The sequence below is a fragment of the Rhipicephalus microplus genome, chromosome 5 (assembly GCF_043290135.1).
Source record: "Rhipicephalus microplus isolate Deutch F79 chromosome 5, USDA_Rmic, whole genome shotgun sequence".
In the NCBI taxonomy this organism is placed as follows: domain Eukaryota; kingdom Metazoa; phylum Arthropoda; class Arachnida; order Ixodida; family Ixodidae; genus Rhipicephalus; species Rhipicephalus microplus.
The window spans coordinates 29695156-29715332 of NC_134704.1; the positions used below are offsets into that span (position 1 = coordinate 29695156).

Below are 20177 nucleotides of genomic sequence, written 5' to 3' on the forward strand. Positions count from 1 at the left end.
ACGCTTCGGCGCGAACACCGAACGCGGTGGATGGATGCGATAGACGTTCGTCACCGAAACCGCTGAAACGCCTCGCTATCGAATGTAGCGCCACTTTGCCAAAACGTATAAAAACGAGTAGGCATACAGTATAGCCTTTGAGATTAAAAAGCGTCCAACCAAATCATGAAGGCTATATTGAGTATTAGTAGTTTAATTTTGCAAAAAAAATAATGCTACAAAATAATTGTTTTTCACTATAAAAATACACAAAATATATTTTTTTAAATATTGGAATCAGCTAATTGTTTTTGCAATAATCAATTCATTTTTTTTTAAACAGTGTCGTCCTCAAATGTGCAACGCGCCAACTGCGCTCAACAATTGTTTACTGTTACTTCCAGGCTTTCTTCACTATACTTTTGAAGCAACTGTAGCGGTTTGTGTTCTGCTGTGGAAACTGGTGTTAGTCCGCTGTTGTGAATGGTGAGAGACGTTAATTCCACGGCGACTGAACGTTGATCGCACGTGTTGAGAGTTTCTGCGGACCAAAGCGAAGCAGTCATGCACCGGTTTTTACAACAGAGCATCGGCGACGTCAAGTGACAGCGTCGAGCCGTGGCGGTCCGCGGTTGAAGCACCAACAAAGCCTTCCTTTTGATATATCTGAAAAACGGCTCATTTTCGATCAACGCCAACGGAAGCACTGCAGGTACTATGACGAAGTAATTATCTCTTCATGTAGCTAACATGTGAATATTTGCTCGCATTTGCGGCTTTTAACTGAACTTACTGTGAGTCCTGCTTTAGTGCAGTTTCTACGACAATTCAAGAAGTGAACACCGATTTCGTTCTCGAACGTAATGAATGTTAGATCGGTGCATGGTTTCGTCTGTGCGCTGCACGTAGGACATGTATAGCGAGCACAAACTCCTGCTGGAAGTGACACTCGATCATAATCGGTGCACGCAATTATCGCAGAAAACATGTCAGACGACGACAAGGCCGAGCCAGCTTTTCCCGTGGAAGACACTGGAGAAGACTACGGCGCGGACCTCCCTCCTACAACAGCCAATGAGTACTTGAGGAGAGTGCAGTGAGTGTGCCCGACATTTCCAGTATATGCACCCTATCTAGACCTAAACAACATCGGCACCTGGTCTAGATCTACACAAGGGCCTACACAAGAACATTAGCGCTGAATTATTTAACACATCCTTTCTGCACAGTATACTTCAGAAGGGGACAGGGACTGGTGTTGGTTGTGGGACAGGTTTATTCATGTAGTGTAACACATCATTACAAATGTTTAAGATCGGATATTGGCAAAGAGAGGGACAGTGAAAGACAGAAAAAAAGAACAAGAAGTCTAGATAAAGAACACATCATTAATTGCTGATGTTTGCCTAAGCAACCTCTATAGAATCTAGCATGAGCCATCATCACAGATGATTGGTGGCGTGAGCATTGCATTTGTTAGCATTGGTGTTCATGTACACAAATGTAGTATAGCAGTCAGCATATTGTCTGCTGCAAGTTAGGGGTATGCGATAGACAAATCATCTCAGACATTACACAGGTGTATCTTTGTTCGCTGTTTCTACTCGAGACAAGGAGGAGACGCACGTAGACATGTGCACACTTGCATGCTTGCCCACATTACCTTGTGTCGAGTATACTGGTACAAACTGATGTAGTGTGAAATCAATCCGTACGCGCTGGGCACGCTGCTTTGAATCACTGATGCCGAGAGCTGTTGCATTAACCATCCTTAAGCCAGGACTGATTGTACATGTCAGCTGGACATTTTCGTTGCAGAATAGAAGCCAGCAACTGCCCCAATGTTGTCGTGGCAAAGTTGGATACCAGCAAGTTCCTGGTAAAGCAAACTGTACCATTCATTAATGTAAGTGATGAAGATCTTAAAACGGTAGCTCTTGGAATAGCCGATGCTTTCAAGTAGTTATTTGTGTTGGCGTTTCAGTCTAATGATTGTCCGCCGCCTCCAGAGGGTTTCGCGCCTTCTCGTGGATGGCAAAGGAAGCAGGTCTACAACTTCCATTTTGCTAGAGAGGCAAGTATCCTTAATAACCAAATATAAAAATGGGGGGATGATATTCTTGCACTTTTGCAACCTGCCTTTGTTTTTCTTTCTTTTCTAGAAGATGATCAAACGGAAAGCCCTTTTGAAGAGGAATAAGGAAAAATCTCCTGTGAAGCTGGTAGGTCAATTCTTTAAAGTGTTTTCCGAGAGTCATCGATAAACTTTTAAGTTCAAAGGGGTACCGATACCAATATTCCAAGAGTTTACTCTGCCATACAAATCTCCCGTGTACAGAAATTACTCTGAGAAAGTGCGAAGCTTCGTAAATACAGATTTTTAAAAATGTCACTTATAGTAACGTCAATTTTTACATGCGACACTTACTGATATCGGCATTAGCATGACACGAGGCTGCAGTATCAAGCCTGACAACTTCATCAGCCAGTATGGCTGATGACATCAAGTACTAAAACGTACAAAATCGTTGCTTGCGGCCTGCCAACAACAGGCTAAGCACAGAAATGCAACATCTTGTGTTAGCACATGGCAAGGAGCTCATACCAGGTTGCAACGTCAAGGTACAGTAGGAACCAAAACTAGCCATTTTTATATACGTTTGCAATTTTTCACAGCACACTAATACTTATTATAGCACTTTCTAGGCTCTTTTGTACTTGACCTTTCATTTCACGCAAAAGAAAAATACAACAGCTGAAAATTTTTGCGAGAGTCCTCCTTTCCTTCAACAGACAATGCTATACTCAGATAAAGCTCAAGAAAAAGCGGCTTTTCACCGTCAAAGGACCCCCCTCCAGCCAATGGCATCGCCATGTCATTATGAGCCCATGGGAAAATGCCTTCGCACCACACTCCTAAAAGGAATCGTGAAGCAGCGTGTCAAAAAGCGACCGCAACACAACTGGCTGGAGGGGATCATTAGACGGTGGAAAGCCACCTTTTTTTTCTTCTTAATTTGCATACTAGTGTAGTTTAGAAGCACAGTGCTCACGGATTGATGCACATCAAAACTTCTAGTGTAACCACTAGTATGTGCAAGTTGCTCGAAATTGTGCCACTTTTGCCGCGAATCTGAACACTAAAAATGTCCACTCTGATGCAAGCATTCCAAGTCTAATTAAAGTCAGTAATTATTGCAGTTTGGCAGCCAGAAAAGATCTGTTGAGGCTTGAAACTTACTATTTTGGTGATTACATTCGTATATATTTCGTCATGAGTTGTGGCTGGGAAAGCTCATTGCTTACAGCATATTTCAAAGAGTTCTACTACGGCCATCATTGCACCGAAAAAAAAAATTGTTTCAATTTGTTATTCTTTACTTTTACACAGCCAAGGATATCAGAGAAGGACCGATGGAAAGATGTGCTCTGTGGCTCTGCTTCACCAAGTGTTCACCCTCTTGTCAGCGTTGTCACTACCATCCCTCAGGTTGGCCTATTCCTTGTACAGCTGACCACATGAACAAATGTTATTTTTGATGTGCAGCAAACAATTGAAGCAGTGATCAGCTACAGCGCAGAATGGATTGAAGAGGAGGGATTCTGTGCAAGCATGGTAAGTGTGCTTTTGAAAGCGGATATTTCGGTAAAATAATGAAAAAAGCATCCATGTCGTCCACTTTGAAGCATCACTTATCTCATTAGACTTTCCAAATGTACATGTGATCATTATCACGCTCCATTAACATTAAATCTTTTATATCATGCATGTGCAGAAGAGATGCCGCAAATATAAACCAGAGATTTACGAACAGTCGCACAGCCAACGTGCCTCCGGCACTTGCATCATTAAGACCGTTATGTTCATGTGCACTTATTGACGTCCCTCTATGCAAACACGAGATGAGCCAGTAACAAGCACCAAATGACTCAAATATATTTTGCGTACATTTTTTTAGTTGGAAGCACTTTTATTAACTGCAAAAATTTTCCTGTTAAAGGGAAAATGGCTGTATGCCCTACTCGCTTGTGCGGAAAAGCCACTGCACCCAGACATGTGTTCCAACATCCGTGCCTTGGCTCGCGCTTGTGCGTCGGCAAGGAGAAAACTGGTAAGTAACTAGAAACATTTGCAGCGTGGGCTGCATCGTCACAGTTAGACGGATTTTCACTCGCTTCAAGTGATTTCTCTGCCATGTTATTTTTCAGGACGTGTTAATACACATTATTCTAATTTGCTATGCAAAATGACTACAAAGAGCTGGTCAACTTGATTCGAGAGATATCGACAAAGACATTCTTCCCAGCGCTTAGTTCATGAATTCACTGTCATTGCAGAGCTCCAAGGATGATCCCGACCTTTTACCTCTGAACCTGATGATATGCCTCATCGCTTGCTACTTCAACCAGACAGACTTGGCTGACAAGTGATGAAACGGGAAGAACGGCTACATCCAAGACATTGACACTCTAGAAACATTGTCATTCATCATCTTTTAATATTTGTCGAAAATAAATATACATACAAATGCTTTCGGCATGTTATTAAACAGTCGTAATAAAATGTTAAAAGTACAACTTGAAGATGGTGTAAATATGCTTCTTTATGTTCCTGCTGTGAAGTTATAAATTAACATGAGCAGGTCACTTGTGCATTCTATATATATATCATTAAACAATCATAATGAAATATAAATACAACTTCATGATAAAAGTACATATGTTTTATGTTTTGGCGGTGAAGTCATGAAGTAACATGTGCACGTCATTTAATAACACTGATATCGGGAGACTTGCCCAGCCTCCTTGTTTGCTCACCACGCGCAAGCGTGCTGCTCTAAGTACCACTTGGGCTAGATGGTGATCGAACAAGTTTCTTCGCAGACTGCAAGGTCTTTGCTGGCTTTTTAAACTCACCGCCATCCACCTCTGAACACACCGGTGAATTGGTTACTGGCGGTGCCAAGTTTTGTGGTGGTGAGCTTTGTTTTGGTGGTGAGTCGGTTTCACCAAGTTCGATTGGAAACCGCCTCCTCGGTGAACGAAGCCTTCCCGACATGCGAACCTCCAAAGGAAGTGCTCGAGTCTGTCTGCTCTTTCTCAGTCTTTCCTTTGCTTTACCTGTGGCGCCGTCGTTGGACAGCACACTGACGTCGCTGACATCTGATAAACTGGAACAACGCGACAGCGGGGAATCCGGTGCAACGTCTTCCATCGGAACATCTCCTCCTTTCGCCTGCTCTTTTGCTTCGCAATTAGCTAGGTCCATCGCGAGCTCCTTTCGTGCCGACTTGTTGGCGCAACTCTTGGAACCCCTCAGTGGCGTGGCATGGCAAGAAGACTTTCTCGTTGTGGATATTGTTGATTTGCTATGTGATGAGTTATTTGCCCGTCCCGTCGGAGTGGCTCTCAAGACACATTTTTTGGATTTGAGGCTAGTTAACATGGTAGCCAGGCTCATTTTCCGTGTGCTGCCAGGTGTGCATTTCGAAGCCGACTTTTCGGCAGCTGCTTCCTTCGGAGGGTTGTTCTCTATGCCATTCCCTGTGGCAGCGGTTGAATCCGGAGGATTATTCTTGGCGCCATTTCCTGTGGCGGAAAATGAATCGGCGGAAAATGAATCGGTGTCTGCTGCATTTGAAACAGAGAAAAAGAGAAGTTAGCTCTCTCAGCACTGGAAAAACTTCATGAGCGTCCTAACTTTCTCCAATAACAGCCTCAGTATAGGAATTTTCAACAGATGCCAAAACAGTCCACCCCCTTTGTAGTTTTACACATTTTTTTCAACCTATGATATAAGAACTGGAGTAGAGCTATACTCATATACACTAAAAAAATACTCAAACTGATTTCATCAATATCAAGCCAGTCAATTAGCAAAAAAAAAAAAAAACTTATGACAGCATTGAAAAATGGGGAAACACTCTCTGATGAAGGCACCGCCTAGCTATTGTATTGACAGGTATGTAGGATGAAACAGCCGAACCAAGTGGCACAGCGGACTGTCACTTTCCAGGTTGTAAAGAAGAAAGCTTTGCGGGCCTCTTTTCAGCTGGAGAACACCACCTGCAGTTGCCATTCGTAGCACTGTGGTTTGTTCCTGTGAAGCTTACTTCACGGCATGCACCAATAATTTTTTGTCCATTTTGCTGTCCTTGCTGTTATTTTTGAGTACAGCTGTTTTACCTGAGTGTGCAAGTGTTTTGAGAGGTATACGATATAAAAAAAAACGTCATTCCATGCACCAATATCTACAATTGCACTGAAGTATGAACGAGGCAATTTAGCAGGGGATCAATACGATGCATTCATCGGTCAAATTATTATGCAAATTTACAACAAAAAAAATGTGATGACTGGAAGCTAAAGCCATTTTGAAAAACAAGAAGAGAAAATTCTCAGACATTGATTGGTAAGTTCCATCAATCTGAAGAAGATTGATATGTGGGGTTTAACGTCGCAAAACCACCATATGATTATGAGAAACGCCGTAGGGCAGGGCTCCGGAAATTTCTATCACCTAGGGTTCTTTAACGTGCACCCAAATCTGAGCACACGGGCCTACAACATTTCCACCTCCATCGGAAATGCAGTCGCCGCAGCCGGGATTCGATCCCGCGACCTGCGGGTCAGCAGCCGCGTAACTTAGAACCTGAAGAAGATGAAAATTCAGAAGCTGTCATAAAAAGTTCATTGAAATTGAATGCCATTGCAACACAACAATCGCCCCTGGAAAGCATTGTAAAAGATTTTTTTTTGAGGTTAGGATGATTTGCGTGAGATACGAACGACTTAGCATTGTGCTAATTGCAATAGAAGTGCAAGAAAAAGCGGGACGTATATGTCCCACTGTCGCAGAATGGGCTACGTGCGAAGAAGGTCATTTGGCATCAGGCAATCTTGGAAAAACTACAAGTGTCATTGTTGTGCAATAAATGTCAACAGATAGCAGTTGCAAGTACAAGGTAGTTCACTAGTAAGGCTGTATGCATGCGCTGCACTGCCCGATCATTACAGAGTAGCGAAAATATAGCTATAAAGCACACTCATACCCCAACATAACGAACCCTGATATAACGAAACATCGGTAATAATGAAGTACTGAATAAAAAATAGTCTTGCAAGAGACGTAGTGTTAAGAACACACCTTTACAACACATTTCCAATGTAACGAATTTATCTTCGTGTAGGATGCAACTTTGTTTGAAATGAGGTTCAAGCGTAAAATATTGCAGCTAACCATATTTACGCTAAAGTCCTCCCTACATCTCCATGCTTTATATGACTCATCTAAAGTACATATACACTGTGCTACGAAAACTGTGCAACAAGAATTCTAATATTTCCCGTGAGGTGCATGGGCATGCATGTCAATAGAGGGTGTCCGTGATAATTCAGATTTCAGATGCTGTCGAAGTTGCCAACATATAACAATATGCACATTCCCAATTAGGTGGTCGGAGGAGGCAAAGTTTCATCCACAACATGTCCGCACCACACCCCCGCAGGTTGAGTCCGAAGGACGAGATGCTTCCCAACAGATGAAAACATATTAAAATCAAACGATGATAAGTTTCTAACAATGGTCAGCCTTTTTGGTCCCTGGCTTTCCTGAGGTAAAGTGCCTGTATACGAGTGTGATGTCACAGATTCCGAAGCTGTATATTTCTACATTCAGGTAGTCATGCTCTTCATTAACAGTTCCTGGAACTAATAATTCATTGGCTTATTTTGGAATACACTGCATGCATCTTTACTGCTATATTGACTCAATGAACCCCTAGTTCCTCGGCTTGTATAAATATTCTAACGAATATAACAGTATTCAAATTCACTTTAAACCAAATTTATAGTATCGAAGTGGACTAATAAATGAATATTCCGCATGTGAACTTGTAGAAGTGGCTTTACTGCAGTGGATGGGTGCTATACCAAGAGTGCACCCATCCAGGAGGAATTCTTGCTGCCGTGAGGCCCCACTTCAAGGTTAAATGCAAGATATACTCTCACATCGATTCATCATTTTTTTTTTTTTTTTTTTTAAGTTTATACCGGCCTATGTGCTCCAAGTATAGTAAATTTTAAAATGCAATACATTTTGCACGTTATCACTTGAATTCTAACAAAAGTCAAATCTTGCTACCACTCAAAGTTGCTTCCACTTCTTTTGAGCAAAAAAAAAAAAACAATATTTGCATATGACTTGTTTCAATTAAAGAACATTATGCAGGATAGTTGAGTAATGACAAATATGCTCGCTTTTTTATAATATGTGATATATACTATGCAAATTAGATTTGAAATTATTTATGCAAATTACTATTCACTTCAAATTAAACTACTAGTAGGCACAAGCCTACTAGTAGCTTCACATCACCGCGCCCCTCATTTCGTTCTTGCATCTTTTCTGGGTTACTGAACTTCTCCTTGCAATAAGAGTCGCTCCTGTTGGTGCTCAGTTTACTAATATGGTTCCAGAGGTCTACGGCTACCACTATCATTCATAAAGATCATGGCCTGGTGAAACCCTCGCTGAGATCATTCTATTCATTAGGTGCTTATAGAAATGTCCTTCACCTTCAGTTACGGCGTCGCCATTGCCATTCTGTTGCTGTGCATTTCCTTCGTCGGATGCCACTTCTGGCAGCACTACAATAGAACGCCGTTTGATGGCTGCTTCTTTGAGCTTACGAGCCGTGTCAAGCAGTTCCCTGAGCTCCGGGTTGGCGGCGCGTGCCGGCGTCTTTGGCGTTGTGGCTGGGTGGCCGTCTGCAGCGGCCTCTTCCTCTTCCTCCCGTTCCAGGCGCCGCATGTCGAAGGCAACCTCACTGGCCAGCTTCTTGTCCGCCGACAGCATCTCCTTGACCTCCGCCTTGTAGTCGCGCATTATCTCGCGCAGGAACATGAGCAGTGACCGCAGGAGGGGTGACCGGGCGGCCTCCAACTTGTTCTTGAGATTGATGACTACGGGGATCATGTTCTCCACCAAATTCTCCCGCACCTGCACGATTTAGTGCACAAAACCTTAGCCAAGTACACTCCAGGAGCTCGTAGGAGTTCATGCAACAGCACCTTTCGGAAAGTGAGAACTCAACAAACAAGAGTACAAAGAGAGAACCCCCCCACAAACATTTATGATGCACTTGCTCCATATTTTATGCCCACCACAAAGTAACACATGCAACAGAACAAAAGCACAGCAGAGTCAAAGAGCTCAAGTAGCTTAGACATATGATAAAGCATAGCCTCTGCAAAACCAGATATTCAGTAAAAATACACAACAGACCTCATGTCTGAGCATCCCAACATGCTCTACACTTGTAGCACAGGTCACGAGTGCACTAGGCAACAGGTAAGTAATGGAGACAAGGTTCCCTCAGAAAAAATATGCTGTACGTGTTCTACTGAAAATGGCTAATATGACAGCAAGAGAAAAACAACATGCCAAACAAGTCTGAACATGTAAGTTAGAACATGTAGGCAACTAGCTTCATATCAGCAGAATAAAGCAATGCAAACTGCAGCAGTGACCAGACTATGAACTACATACTATACTTAACAAAATTAATACATTCTAATAAACACAATCGACACCTGAAACCGAGCGAAAAGCATAGAGACACTTACCACACTGCTGAGTATTGTTTTGCGCGTCGTGTGTAGCAAGGCCTGGGCAGGGTCCTCCTCTGTAGCTGCTTCCTCAGCCGCAGCTGCAATGGTCTGCAGTTTGATCTCTTCAGAGCACAACACCCGCAATGTGTCGTGCAGCAGCTCGGGACACTCCTCTTCCATGCCGGGGCCTATGTTCATCTCGTCCGAACAGGGCACGAGCACACTCTGGGTCAGTGCAAGGGTCAGCTTGAACCTATCTTCATCTGGCATGTTGAGCAACATGAAGCGGTACAACCCCATACGCTGGTCCCGCCGCCCTTCGCCTTCAAGGCTGAACAGTTGTCGGTCCCGCTCGGTCGTCTCGACAACATTTTCTTGCGACGCCTGGCCACTGCAACCTCGGTAAGAGTTGAAGTAGCACAGGCACTCTACAAACCGGTGGTAAAAGACATGCGTATTCCGTTTATGCACGCAGTCCACAAGCCCAAACTCTGCCAGCTCGCGGATCCCTCGGTCTTCGTCAATGAGGGCTGAAAGTAGACGGTAAAAGAGCCGTCCGTGCAGCTTGACGAAATCCTGCTGCAGCAACTGCAGAAGACATGTTAGGACCAAGCTGCGAATCGCTGGAACCGAGTCTTTAATGCACCGTGTCACAATGGGCAGATATGGATCAACCAGGACGGCGTAGCGTTTGCACATGTCAGTCAGTGCAACTATTAAGTTGGCACGCATCATTGGGTCTTGTGCACTTGATAGGGAATTTCCCATGATCGGAACAACAGTCTTTGCGAGCATTTCATTTTGTATGCAGAGCATGCCCATCACGATCACTGCGTGGGCACGAACGCGCCGTGTGGCTCGTAGGCAGTTCTTTCCGCCGCCCAGCAGTCGAGCCCGAAATCGCCTGGCTGGTTTCTTCTCCTTAATTTCACTTTTCTCAGCATCAGGCTCCGACATGGCAGCATCCTCCCTTGAAACAGGCTCCGACATGGGCTCTGGACCACCCAAACTGGTCATGCAAGCTTGGACAAGTTCGTGAAGCTGGCTGGAGACTGCGCGGGGTACGGGCTGAGCTGCCTCCCCGAGGAGCACGAGATGGCGCACCAGCTGTTCTTCCATCTCTGCGCTGTCCTCACCCTTGGCTCCCATGACAACCTCTGAAAGGTATGTTTGGCACTTGTCCAGCATCTGCTTGCACCACATCTGGACAGCACGCTCGCCCAGTTCGGGACGCTCCCTGTGCACGCTATGTCTTAGACAATGCAAGCAGTCTACCGCGTTGGCAATAACCTCAACGGGGAGACTCAGCTGGGATAGCCGCTGCTCGAGGTCATGAACTAGCTCTCGCAGTGAATTCGATGACAAGTGGCGAGACACTTTCTTGAGGACAATGAGCACATGGTTGGTCGTCTCATCGGAGGCCCGCATGTTATTCGACCCTTCCGACAGCTCCTCCCACTGCTGCTTCCAATAGGAGAAGGCAAAGTTGCCCTGGCCAAGGTCACAGTACAGGGAAAGCTTCGAAAGCAGCAGCCACACAGAGGCATCATTAGGACCCCCGACGTAAGTTTTCAGGATGTTCAGCTGACTGGGCCGCAACTTCTCAGCACGATTCAGCTGCAGCACAGCTTGCTGGAGGTACTTGTGGTGTCCACGGAATGGCCCTTGAGATATCTAAAGATGGGCAGTAGGACCAAAGAAATAAGGTACTGTTATTGCAACTGGTAGACACTACAATATAAGCCCTGCATGGTAATTGTATGCCTGCCAATGCTGCGCAATCAAAATGTAATGCCATTATTATCAGAAATATCACCTCCTTGGAGCAGCTGCCTAAGCGTACTAAAGCCAGTGGTGTTGAGATCCTAAGAAATTGACTTAAGAAAACGGTTCAATCACGGAGCCTCTTCTTTTCAAAACTACAAGAAGCCAAATATAGCATAGGAAGCTTATTTATGGCTTTAGAAGATTAATCAACAGGCTCAGACTTTTCTTTTACACCCCAAAGAAGCTCAGCAATTCGTAGAGTAGACTACAGCGATCACGTTTTCCGAGTATGACTGCGCTGCAAGCCCCGTACAGCCTTCATCTTGAAAAACAATTCCCGCACTCCTTTCCTACGCCTGACCAATCCTCTTTCACGCACACTGACGCAAAGTCGCCAATCGGTGACTTGACATAGCACGTGGTTTCTCAATTAGTCTAAACCGATCACGACGACGGGTTTCGCCTTGCCCTCCCTGTGATAGACAAGGGTGGCAAGGCCATGTGAAAAATTTAAATCAGCTGAAACCGATGTTCTAGCCCCAGTAACTTCCTTAGCACGTATCCGTGAAATTCTTGCGGCAGGTTGTTCACAAAGCAAAAGCACATATATTTCTCTTCACAACAATTTTTAGACCTCGGGGTTGTTTACTGGTTCTTCAAATAAAATGCAGCGATGTAGAAAAAATTTTGTGGAAAAAAGGCACATCACCACCAGTGCGGGACCAACCCACAACATTCACATCACATTTGTGGTGTGAATCACATCACATCCTTGCCAACTAACTTTCCTACGAGCTTCATTATATGATGTTACTGTAAACTTCAACTCTCATCTTTCCATGCCCATGTCAGCACTCTCTCCCATTTTCATTAAGTTATTTTATCCTCTATTTCATGCAAGCCTTATGTTACCTATGCCGCTTACATATCTCATTGCACTAGTCACATTTACAGCTTCATCTACCACATGCACACACTAAAGCATTTATCATATTTTTCCCCTTCCCCAGAGAAACAACTGCTCTCATCATGTACCCTAAACCGTCCACAACATACGTAACTAGCTTTATTTCACAATATTAAAAAATGTGGCATTTTGTTGTTTATCTAGCCTCCACTTCTCATGGTGATCTTTAAAGAGCCTGTACACAAATCTACAGTCCAAAATGTATCGTGGAGCAATAACTGTGGAATTGTACGATGTGAACATGCTGCTGCAATAATTTCGCAAGTAAGTGCTGTAATGAGGAAGTTACAGGGTATGCAGTCGCCGACCCAATTTTACGGACATGGAAGGAACTGCAAAACAGTTCAAAAAATCTAACAGTCGGAAAAAATGGTCAAGCCATAAAAATGAAATTGATTTGGACTAGGAAAGCCTTACAAAAATCCCCAATACTGCCATGCTTCATGCTGTTTTTGGACACCAGCAAATTTGTTTCTATACGGGCTACAGTAACACCTCTGGAATGCACGTTGGCAATCCCTGCCGCCGACCGTTGCGGGCGGCGGCCAAGCTGGTGGCTTCTTGGAAGCAAGCAAACAAAGCTTGATGCCAGCCACAGAAAGATGGGCGCCACTTCTCACATGTTTGGTGAGACGGTCTGGGCTTGTCTTACCTGCGCCGACAACACACAGTACTTGAGCCTCCACCATTTCGTTAACAACAAAACGCTACCGCCGCGATCGAACCAGGGAGTTCCAGGTCATCAGCCGAGCGCTGTAACCAACAAGGATTCCTACGGAGCGAACCGCCAAGGGCAGCAAGCACACGCTGGCTCAAACACAGTTGGCACACCACTAACGCGACCACGGGCGCAATGACGACTAGAAACACAAAAGCCCAGAAAATAAAAACCTACCAGCATATTAATGATGATGATAAGGCTTACTTTCTTGCTGTTTCCCTAGCCAAAAAAGATTAATTGTGGCCTCCAAAACTGCAAGATTATGCGTGCTTCCCACTTTGGAGGCCACACAACTAGCCACTGCAAGCCGAGCTGGACCAAGTAAACAAAAAATCCAACATGGTGGCTTTTAAAATCGAGCGGCATAGCTCAAAACAGACAATTCAGCCCGAAAAATTGAACTTTGGAAGATGAACTTGTCTGAAAAATCGGTCCAGAAGACGCGTTATCACACAGGGAACCTTGACGGCGCATTTGTGAAGTCCGAAACACTCAACAAGTTTAAATTATCAAAGTCCGAAAAATCCGTCAGTGACTGATTTCAGTTTCTCACTCGGCCTTCCCACCCTTTACAGCAGCCAATAGGGGGTCATAGTCATCGACAGTGGAGCCTGCTGTTATGACTATGTCCAGTTCGGCAACGTAAATGACACACAGTCAACAACCGAGCATGGCTTCCTTCACATTTCGCTTGTGTCAGGGCAGTGCAAGGGTTTCCCTAGTGGTGTAGTGAAAAGTGCGATAAATGCCCGGCCAAAACCGCAACACTGCAGGGCCAAGACACTGTTTTGTAGAGCAAAGAATCTAGTGGCGAAGTCAGTGCAACGTAGCATTGTCCATAGGCAAGGTTATGTCACAGTTCTGTAGTGCAGAGGATCAAGTGGCGAAGTCATTGCAATGTAGCATTGCCCATAGGCAAGGCTATGTCACTTGGCATATGAGGATGTTTGGACAGGTGCCGGAAAAGGGTGCAGGAATCTTTCTTTGAAATAAAGCGTCTACGCGGCACTGGATATTCATGAGGTGTGATTGCTGCAGCTGCCTGCATATATTAGTGAGCTTGTGTTTAGGAAATGTGAAAGAAAAAAGCCGAAGCCTATTTACTGGCACTTTAAGGAGAATGAAAGCAAACGAGCGTGCCCCCTCTTGCCTAAAAAACTGTGCACTGCGCTTTTCATTCCTGCAGCTGCTGAGAGAACAACTACTACATTAATGGCACTTGCCTGTGCCAGTAAACGCCAGGCCAGGCTGGAGTCGGGCCCCGGTGCTGCAAGGCACAAGGGCCCCAGGATCAGTTCCTCGACAGCCTCGACAGCCTTCTCCATGACAGTGTTTTCTGCATCCAGCACCAATGGAAGTGCCCCTTCCAACCAGAGCCGCAGCAGCAGCTCCTCCTCTGGGTGTGCGCGCAGGCACTTGGTCAAAGAGTAAAGCGCCTGCTTACGCACCAGCAAAGTCAGGTCCAGGCAGCTTTCCTTCAGAATCTGGGTGAACAAACGCACAGCACAGTTTACTGTTAAAGGGAACACTCGAATGAACACCGTGAATATTACGGGCCCTCTAACAGCAAGTGGCTTAGAGAACAATTTTCGCCCCGCTGCGGTGGTCTAGTGGCTAAGGTACTTGGCTACTGACCCGCAGGTCGCGGGTTCGAATCCTGGCTGCGGCGGCTGCATTTCCGATGGAGGCGGAAATGTTGTAGGCCCGTGTGCTCAGATTTGAGTGCACGTTAAAGAACCCCAGGTGGTCGAAATTTCCGGAGCCCTCCACTACGGCGTCTCTCATAATCATATGGTGGTTTTGGGATGTTAAACCCCACATATCAATCAAAAGAACAATTTTCATCCATGTCACTAATCAGTCAAGAGAAGTCGGAACTCACCACCACCAGTACTTTATGCAATTCAAAGCCACCATGTGCCTGTAAAATAGAGAAATCTAAACATGCTGTGCACGCAGGCATTCCCTTTAACAGTGGATGCATCTGTACATGCATGAGTAAATAATCCACCTATTTGTGCCACGGTGCATGCGCAACTGCACCGGTGGGAAAAGTTGCGGAAAAGATACGAGTTGTCCCAGCCCTACCAAAATGACAGAGGGCAGGCAGCACAGAAAAATAAAAAAGTGGACTGATGGCTACTGGCAAAGCTTTGATTCCATGATAATGGTACTTTCTTCATGCACAATGTGAAATGCAAGGCTGCTGTCACTTACTGAAAACATGGCATTCCACATGCACTGCACAATTAAGAACGATAATGATCCATATGCACGCCAGTGAGCGCTTAAGACAATAGTCGCTCCTCTGTGGGTGCAATGAGAGTCTATGTATTTAGGTCAATCAAACATGGCCAATCTGTTGCCACCCACCTGTGATAAGGCTTTTGCAACAAAGAAATTTCACCCCCCCCCCCCCCCACCCCAGTTAAGGAGTACTAACTATTTCAACATGAGCGATTTCAGGCACAGAAAGTTTGATGGGAACCTTGACAACAAGTCATGACGCACATGTTAAACCCAGCAGCTTAAAACACAGTAGAATCCTGTTCAAACAAACTCAAAGAGATCATGGAAATGTTCTTGTCTTGGTGTCAGTTTGGCATGTCGAAGGTGCGACTTCGACGGATTCTCAGATCCTCATTATCACTAGCTTAGTTTTTCAGTCCATAGAAACAGCATTTGCTTTTAGATAGCAAAGTTACCTTCTCAGAGTCTGGCAATACAAGCCTGCCGTCGAGTCAACTCCCATCAAGAGATTGCAAATGTTTGGCACCACCAAATTTTATATTAATGCTAAAGCATCTGTTCTTTATGTCTGATAAAAGCAATCAAAACTTTCATCAACTGTTCATACCAAAAATTTTACTTCACGAGAACCACACTAACAGAAGCCCTGCTTTTGACCTACAGCTATTAATTACATATTCTATTGCTATTAATTGCATGTGTTTATGATTATGAACAACATTATTAAAGAACTCATGGCAAGGGAATACATACTTAAAGTATGTATTCCCTTGCAAATATTATGTCAAATATGTCAACACTCATAGCTGAAATAGTGGTCCAGTAACCTCAGTGTTTTGTGCCAATGGAGTGCTTATTTTACAATAATATCGCATTTTAGTGGTCCACATCGCGTTAGCACACTTCAAATTACCCGTCTCAAGAAGCAGAACGTTTCACGTCACTGCTGCCGTGCACAACGTTGCCCGGCTTTCCATGCAACAACGGCCATTGAACAATTTTCCATCATAGCCTTCGAGATGACAAACGTGCTTGGTTCACCTGAGCCCCGCTAGATGGCATGACCTGTCCTGGTAAGGCTTTTGCAACAAATAAGTACAGGGGTCGCCTTCAATTCATGTGCGGAGAGCGCTGGGCAAGGCAGGTATTCGAATACCTTGCGGCAACCTGTATACGTACAACTTGGGTGAACCGGGTGTACCAACTTGAAAAGAAGTACGTCTCATTCACAGAGCCGGTACAGGCAGAAACTCCAAGACTCTATACCAAGGGGGTGAGTGAACGGGTACGCGACAAGGAGGAAGAGCTATGGCAACACGCAATAAGTGCAAAAGCTACCCTTGAACTTTACCGCAACAGTAAAAGCACAAGAGGCTCAGCTCGCATTTAGGACAACAGCACCGGGAGTTCGCTTCTGTTCGAGGCACGAGCTGGCGCGCTTCCAACGCTTACGTACAAGAAAACGATTGGTGGGGAGACGGCTTCGGTTCTGTGTCGTGCCTGTGGAAGTGCGGACAAGACAATTGCGCATCTCATGATAGAGTGCGGACAGATAGGACTCCCACGCACGGAGTCGTTGCGTTCTGCGCTGGGCTTTGCGGAGAAAGATGGAGAGACTGATCTGCAGGCAGCGAGAATGCCGATGCGGCGCCTTGAACGCTGGAGGGCAGTGGTTGTGGCACAGCGGTCGCGAACACAAGGTGGCACAGTGTAATGACTAGATAGAGGCAGTGCAGTGTCAAAGCGCGGTTGTGTTAGCAAACACAAACTGAACACGCCCTTGTGCTTGTGCTTTCTTCTAATTTCCCCACCCCTTTCTGTTTGTTCAGTTTTCTTCCTTTTTGATGGGCACGTCTGTTGGTTTTTGTTATTTTTATTGTTTTTCTCATCTTTTTTATTTTTCACATATTGCAAGTACACCCGCCCGTTTGAAAGGGAACAGCAGCAAATCATCATGATCACCATCACCATCATCAACCAAGCGAAAATTGAACTTTTGAACCACTCGCACCACTGCCCATAGTAAAGTCTGGCTATTCTTTTCTCCATGAATCAAACAGAAACAAACAAGCAGAATTTCATTGTGTCTCTTGATGCATGGAAGGTTTGTTTAGTGCAGCTAGTTCAATTGCTAGTCATTAATTGTAGGTGGTAAGTCTGATATCATCCAAGATAACTTTGCGAATGTCCTACTCGTGGAACATGTGTTCTCATGCATTTACATTAATTTCTCGATTAATTAGGGCACTGCTGTTAATAATATTGTCATTTTATACATTGTCATACATTAAGCTTTTACTCCGACAAATTGTTATTTTATTTTAGTGTCCCTTTAAAGGGGTAACGATGTTTCCTGGATAACTCACTGACCTCCACATACTCCGCCTTGATAAAGTCATTGCTGGCACAGAGCACATTCTGCAGCAGAGAGAGTGCTGCTTTGCGCACATTGACCTTAGAGTCTTCAGCCCGATACTTGAGCATTTCCATGAGCTGGGAGAGCCGGTCGTCCTCAACGGCCACCTGTTCTCCTTCGCCCTCGTGTCCAGGCTCGACCGGGTTGCACACCTTAAGCAGGGGCGTCCACAGGTCGTGCTGTTCGCTCGTTACACTCGCAAGCACGGACAGTGCCTTGGTCTTGACCGTAGCTGCCTTGTCGTTGCAGCGCTTCATGGCAGCTAGCAGCAGGTCCGACCGCTGGTCAACCACCCGCTCGTCCCATATGAGGGCCAAGATCATCTCAAGGGCGAAAATGCGACGGTTGACCAGTGGCACCATTGTGAGCTTGATGAACCACTGGACGGCGCGCTGGAAGCGCCCCTCCGTCAGCTCGCCCATGATCATGAGCACGGCGTGCGCGGTCTTCAGCCTGAAGTCGGTTCGGTCTACAGCGTGGAAGGCGAGATTGTGGATCAGTATGATGGCCACGTCCTGGAAGCTCTCCTTGAGGGTGTCGTCGCACGTCTGCAACACGTGACAGACGAAGGCGACCGCGTTGTCCCGGATGTTCGTGAAGGGCCGGGTCACAGACTGCGCATTGCCGGCGGCCAGCATGAGCACGTGCGGCATCAGGCTCTTGGCGATGGTCCGAAAGTTGTCTGCGGGCTCCCCGTGGTGCGGCAGGCACACAAGCTTGAGCGCGCAGTAAGCGTACGAGGTCAGCTGGCGGTAGTGGCAGGCGCGGAATTGCTGCTCCACGCCGATGTTGAAACGCACGTCCGCACCCGGAATGTCGAGCTGCACCAGTTCGCACATGTGCTGGATGAGGAAGTCCGTCACCTCACCGTAGGAGCGCAGGCTGAACGTCTGCAGAGCCCAAACGAGGTCCCTCAGCGAATCGGTCATACAGGTCATGAAGTCGAGGAGCATCGACTCCGATATCGTCTCGCTTTCGACAGTCGTGCTCTCATTGCCGTCGGCGTCTTCGGCAGGGGTGGCTGACTGCTTTTTCCTACCACGACCGCCGCCTCTCGCACTCCCGCTCTGCGACGCGTTTCTGGATCCATCTCCGCTCAGATTGGTGTTCTTGCTCGGAAGACGAAAACACTGGATGGCGCTTTGGAACAGGCTCTCCTGAAAAATTCTGTACGCCGAGCTTCCCGGCACAAGCACTAGATTGAAGTAGAGCTTAGAAAAGCGCAAGGCTATCTTCTTCTTCACGAGCGCGGCGCCTGACAAGTTACCCTGGCCGATTCCCACGTATACCAGGCCAAGCAGCGCCTTGTAATGAACTCCATTGTCCATAAGCGCTCTCCACAACTTGTCGTCACTGCTGTCTTCTTCGCCTACGTTTGCGTCAGGGTCCGAGACGCAAGACCACTTCTGGCACACCTCGCACGCAGTCGATAACGCCTCCAAGAGGGCATGGCTGTTTCCCTCAACAGCTTCCAACAAGTCAACGTCGGGGAGACTTAAGTCAGTGTACCTGTTCTCCCAGGCCGCGTTGACCCACGTCTCCTCAAGGAGGTCGAAGGGCAGTTCGCCGAACACGGACAGTGTCCAACTTACGAGAGAGTCTGTGTCGTCAAAGTCCATGGTCGGTAGGCTTAACGGTCCGCAACGGGCATATATACAGATTCACATTAAACGGAAAAAATAAATGTCCGGTAGCGAAGTAAGCACAACTTCACCTGATGTAAAACTGTAGTTTCCATCTCAAACATTACACTTCACGAAGAAGCTTCTGCTCTACTGCAAGTAGAGCGTACTGAACCGCAAGCAATTAAAAACGCGCCAACGCGCGAAGCACCAGAAAACAACCGATTCAAACATGGATTTGAACGACTTGTGGTCTGTGTTGTCTTGGCTTCTATTGTACTTATTTTGGCTACGACTGGATATTGATTGCCGTGCACTTGCGGTTTCGTAACACGTTCCGCGTCAATCGTTGACAGATTTTCTGATAATTTTGAGGAATTCCCTAATCGTCAACACGTTTTAATAACCACAAGGTGCGCATTGCTAGCAGTTACGCTAGAGTGCCTCCAGGCGGCCGAAGACATCCAGGCAGCTTAAGCGTTATGTATCCCCTAGCAACATTTATGTGCTTGTATGTGCATGTTGCAATCATCGATATAAAAGATTCAGACCACAGCATCAATTCGTTCGATTTTCATCTTTAAAGAAGCGTCACAGCCGAGTGCATACAGTAATTTGCATTAAAAACAAGTTTAGCAGGTATAACCAAATCCTATGCCTCTAAAACAACGGGATCGCTTCTTTTACAGACGTGCATAGACGACAAGCAATACTATAGTAAAACGTGCAATATTACTGCAACATTTCAGCGGACACAAATCAGTGGCGAGCAGAAAATTTCCAATGACGTAGAATAAAAATAAAACATAGGTGAATGTGTGTATATATAAGGCGCCACTCGAA

At 45.7% G+C, this 20177-nt stretch overlaps 2 protein-coding genes across 7 annotated transcripts; one reads left to right on the top strand and one right to left on the bottom strand.

Annotated features, from left to right (window-relative positions):
- The first annotated feature begins 404 nt into the window (after window positions 1-404).
- On the top strand, window positions 405-4563 carry LOC119174799 (gem-associated protein 2). Of its 2 annotated transcripts, none has more exons than XM_037425874.2 (9): window positions 405-691; window positions 961-1075; window positions 1798-1885; window positions 1964-2053; window positions 2142-2201; window positions 3371-3469; window positions 3527-3595; window positions 3981-4091; window positions 4318-4563. In XM_037425874.2, the coding sequence occupies exons 2-9, from the start codon at window positions 966-968 to the stop codon at window positions 4408-4410; spliced, it is 720 nt and encodes a 239-aa protein (XP_037281771.2). In that variant the 5' UTR covers window positions 405-691; window positions 961-965; the 3' UTR covers window positions 4411-4563. The 2 variants fall into 2 exon arrangements, with proteins under 2 accessions (XP_037281771.2, XP_037281772.2); XM_037425875.2 differs by having other exon boundaries at window positions 2145-2201.
- A 124-nt stretch (window positions 4564-4687) lies between these two features.
- On the bottom strand, window positions 4688-19478 carry LOC119174798 (condensin-2 complex subunit D3-L). 5 transcript variants are annotated; one of them, XM_075895098.1, is made up of 5 exons: window positions 17667-19478; window positions 14270-14530; window positions 9607-11265; window positions 8671-8980; window positions 4688-5568 (listed from the first exon to the last, which is right to left on the bottom strand). In XM_075895098.1, exons 1-5 carry the CDS (start codon window positions 19329-19331, stop codon window positions 4817-4819), a joined length of 4647 nt encoding a protein of 1548 aa, XP_075751213.1. In that variant the 5' UTR covers window positions 19332-19478; the 3' UTR covers window positions 4688-4816. The 5 variants fall into 5 exon arrangements, with proteins under 5 accessions (XP_075751213.1, XP_075751212.1, XP_037281770.1 ...); XM_075895097.1 differs by having other exon boundaries at window positions 4688-5610; XM_037425873.2 differs by having other exon boundaries at window positions 8557-8980.
- Between the last annotated feature and the right edge of the window lie 699 nt (window positions 19479-20177).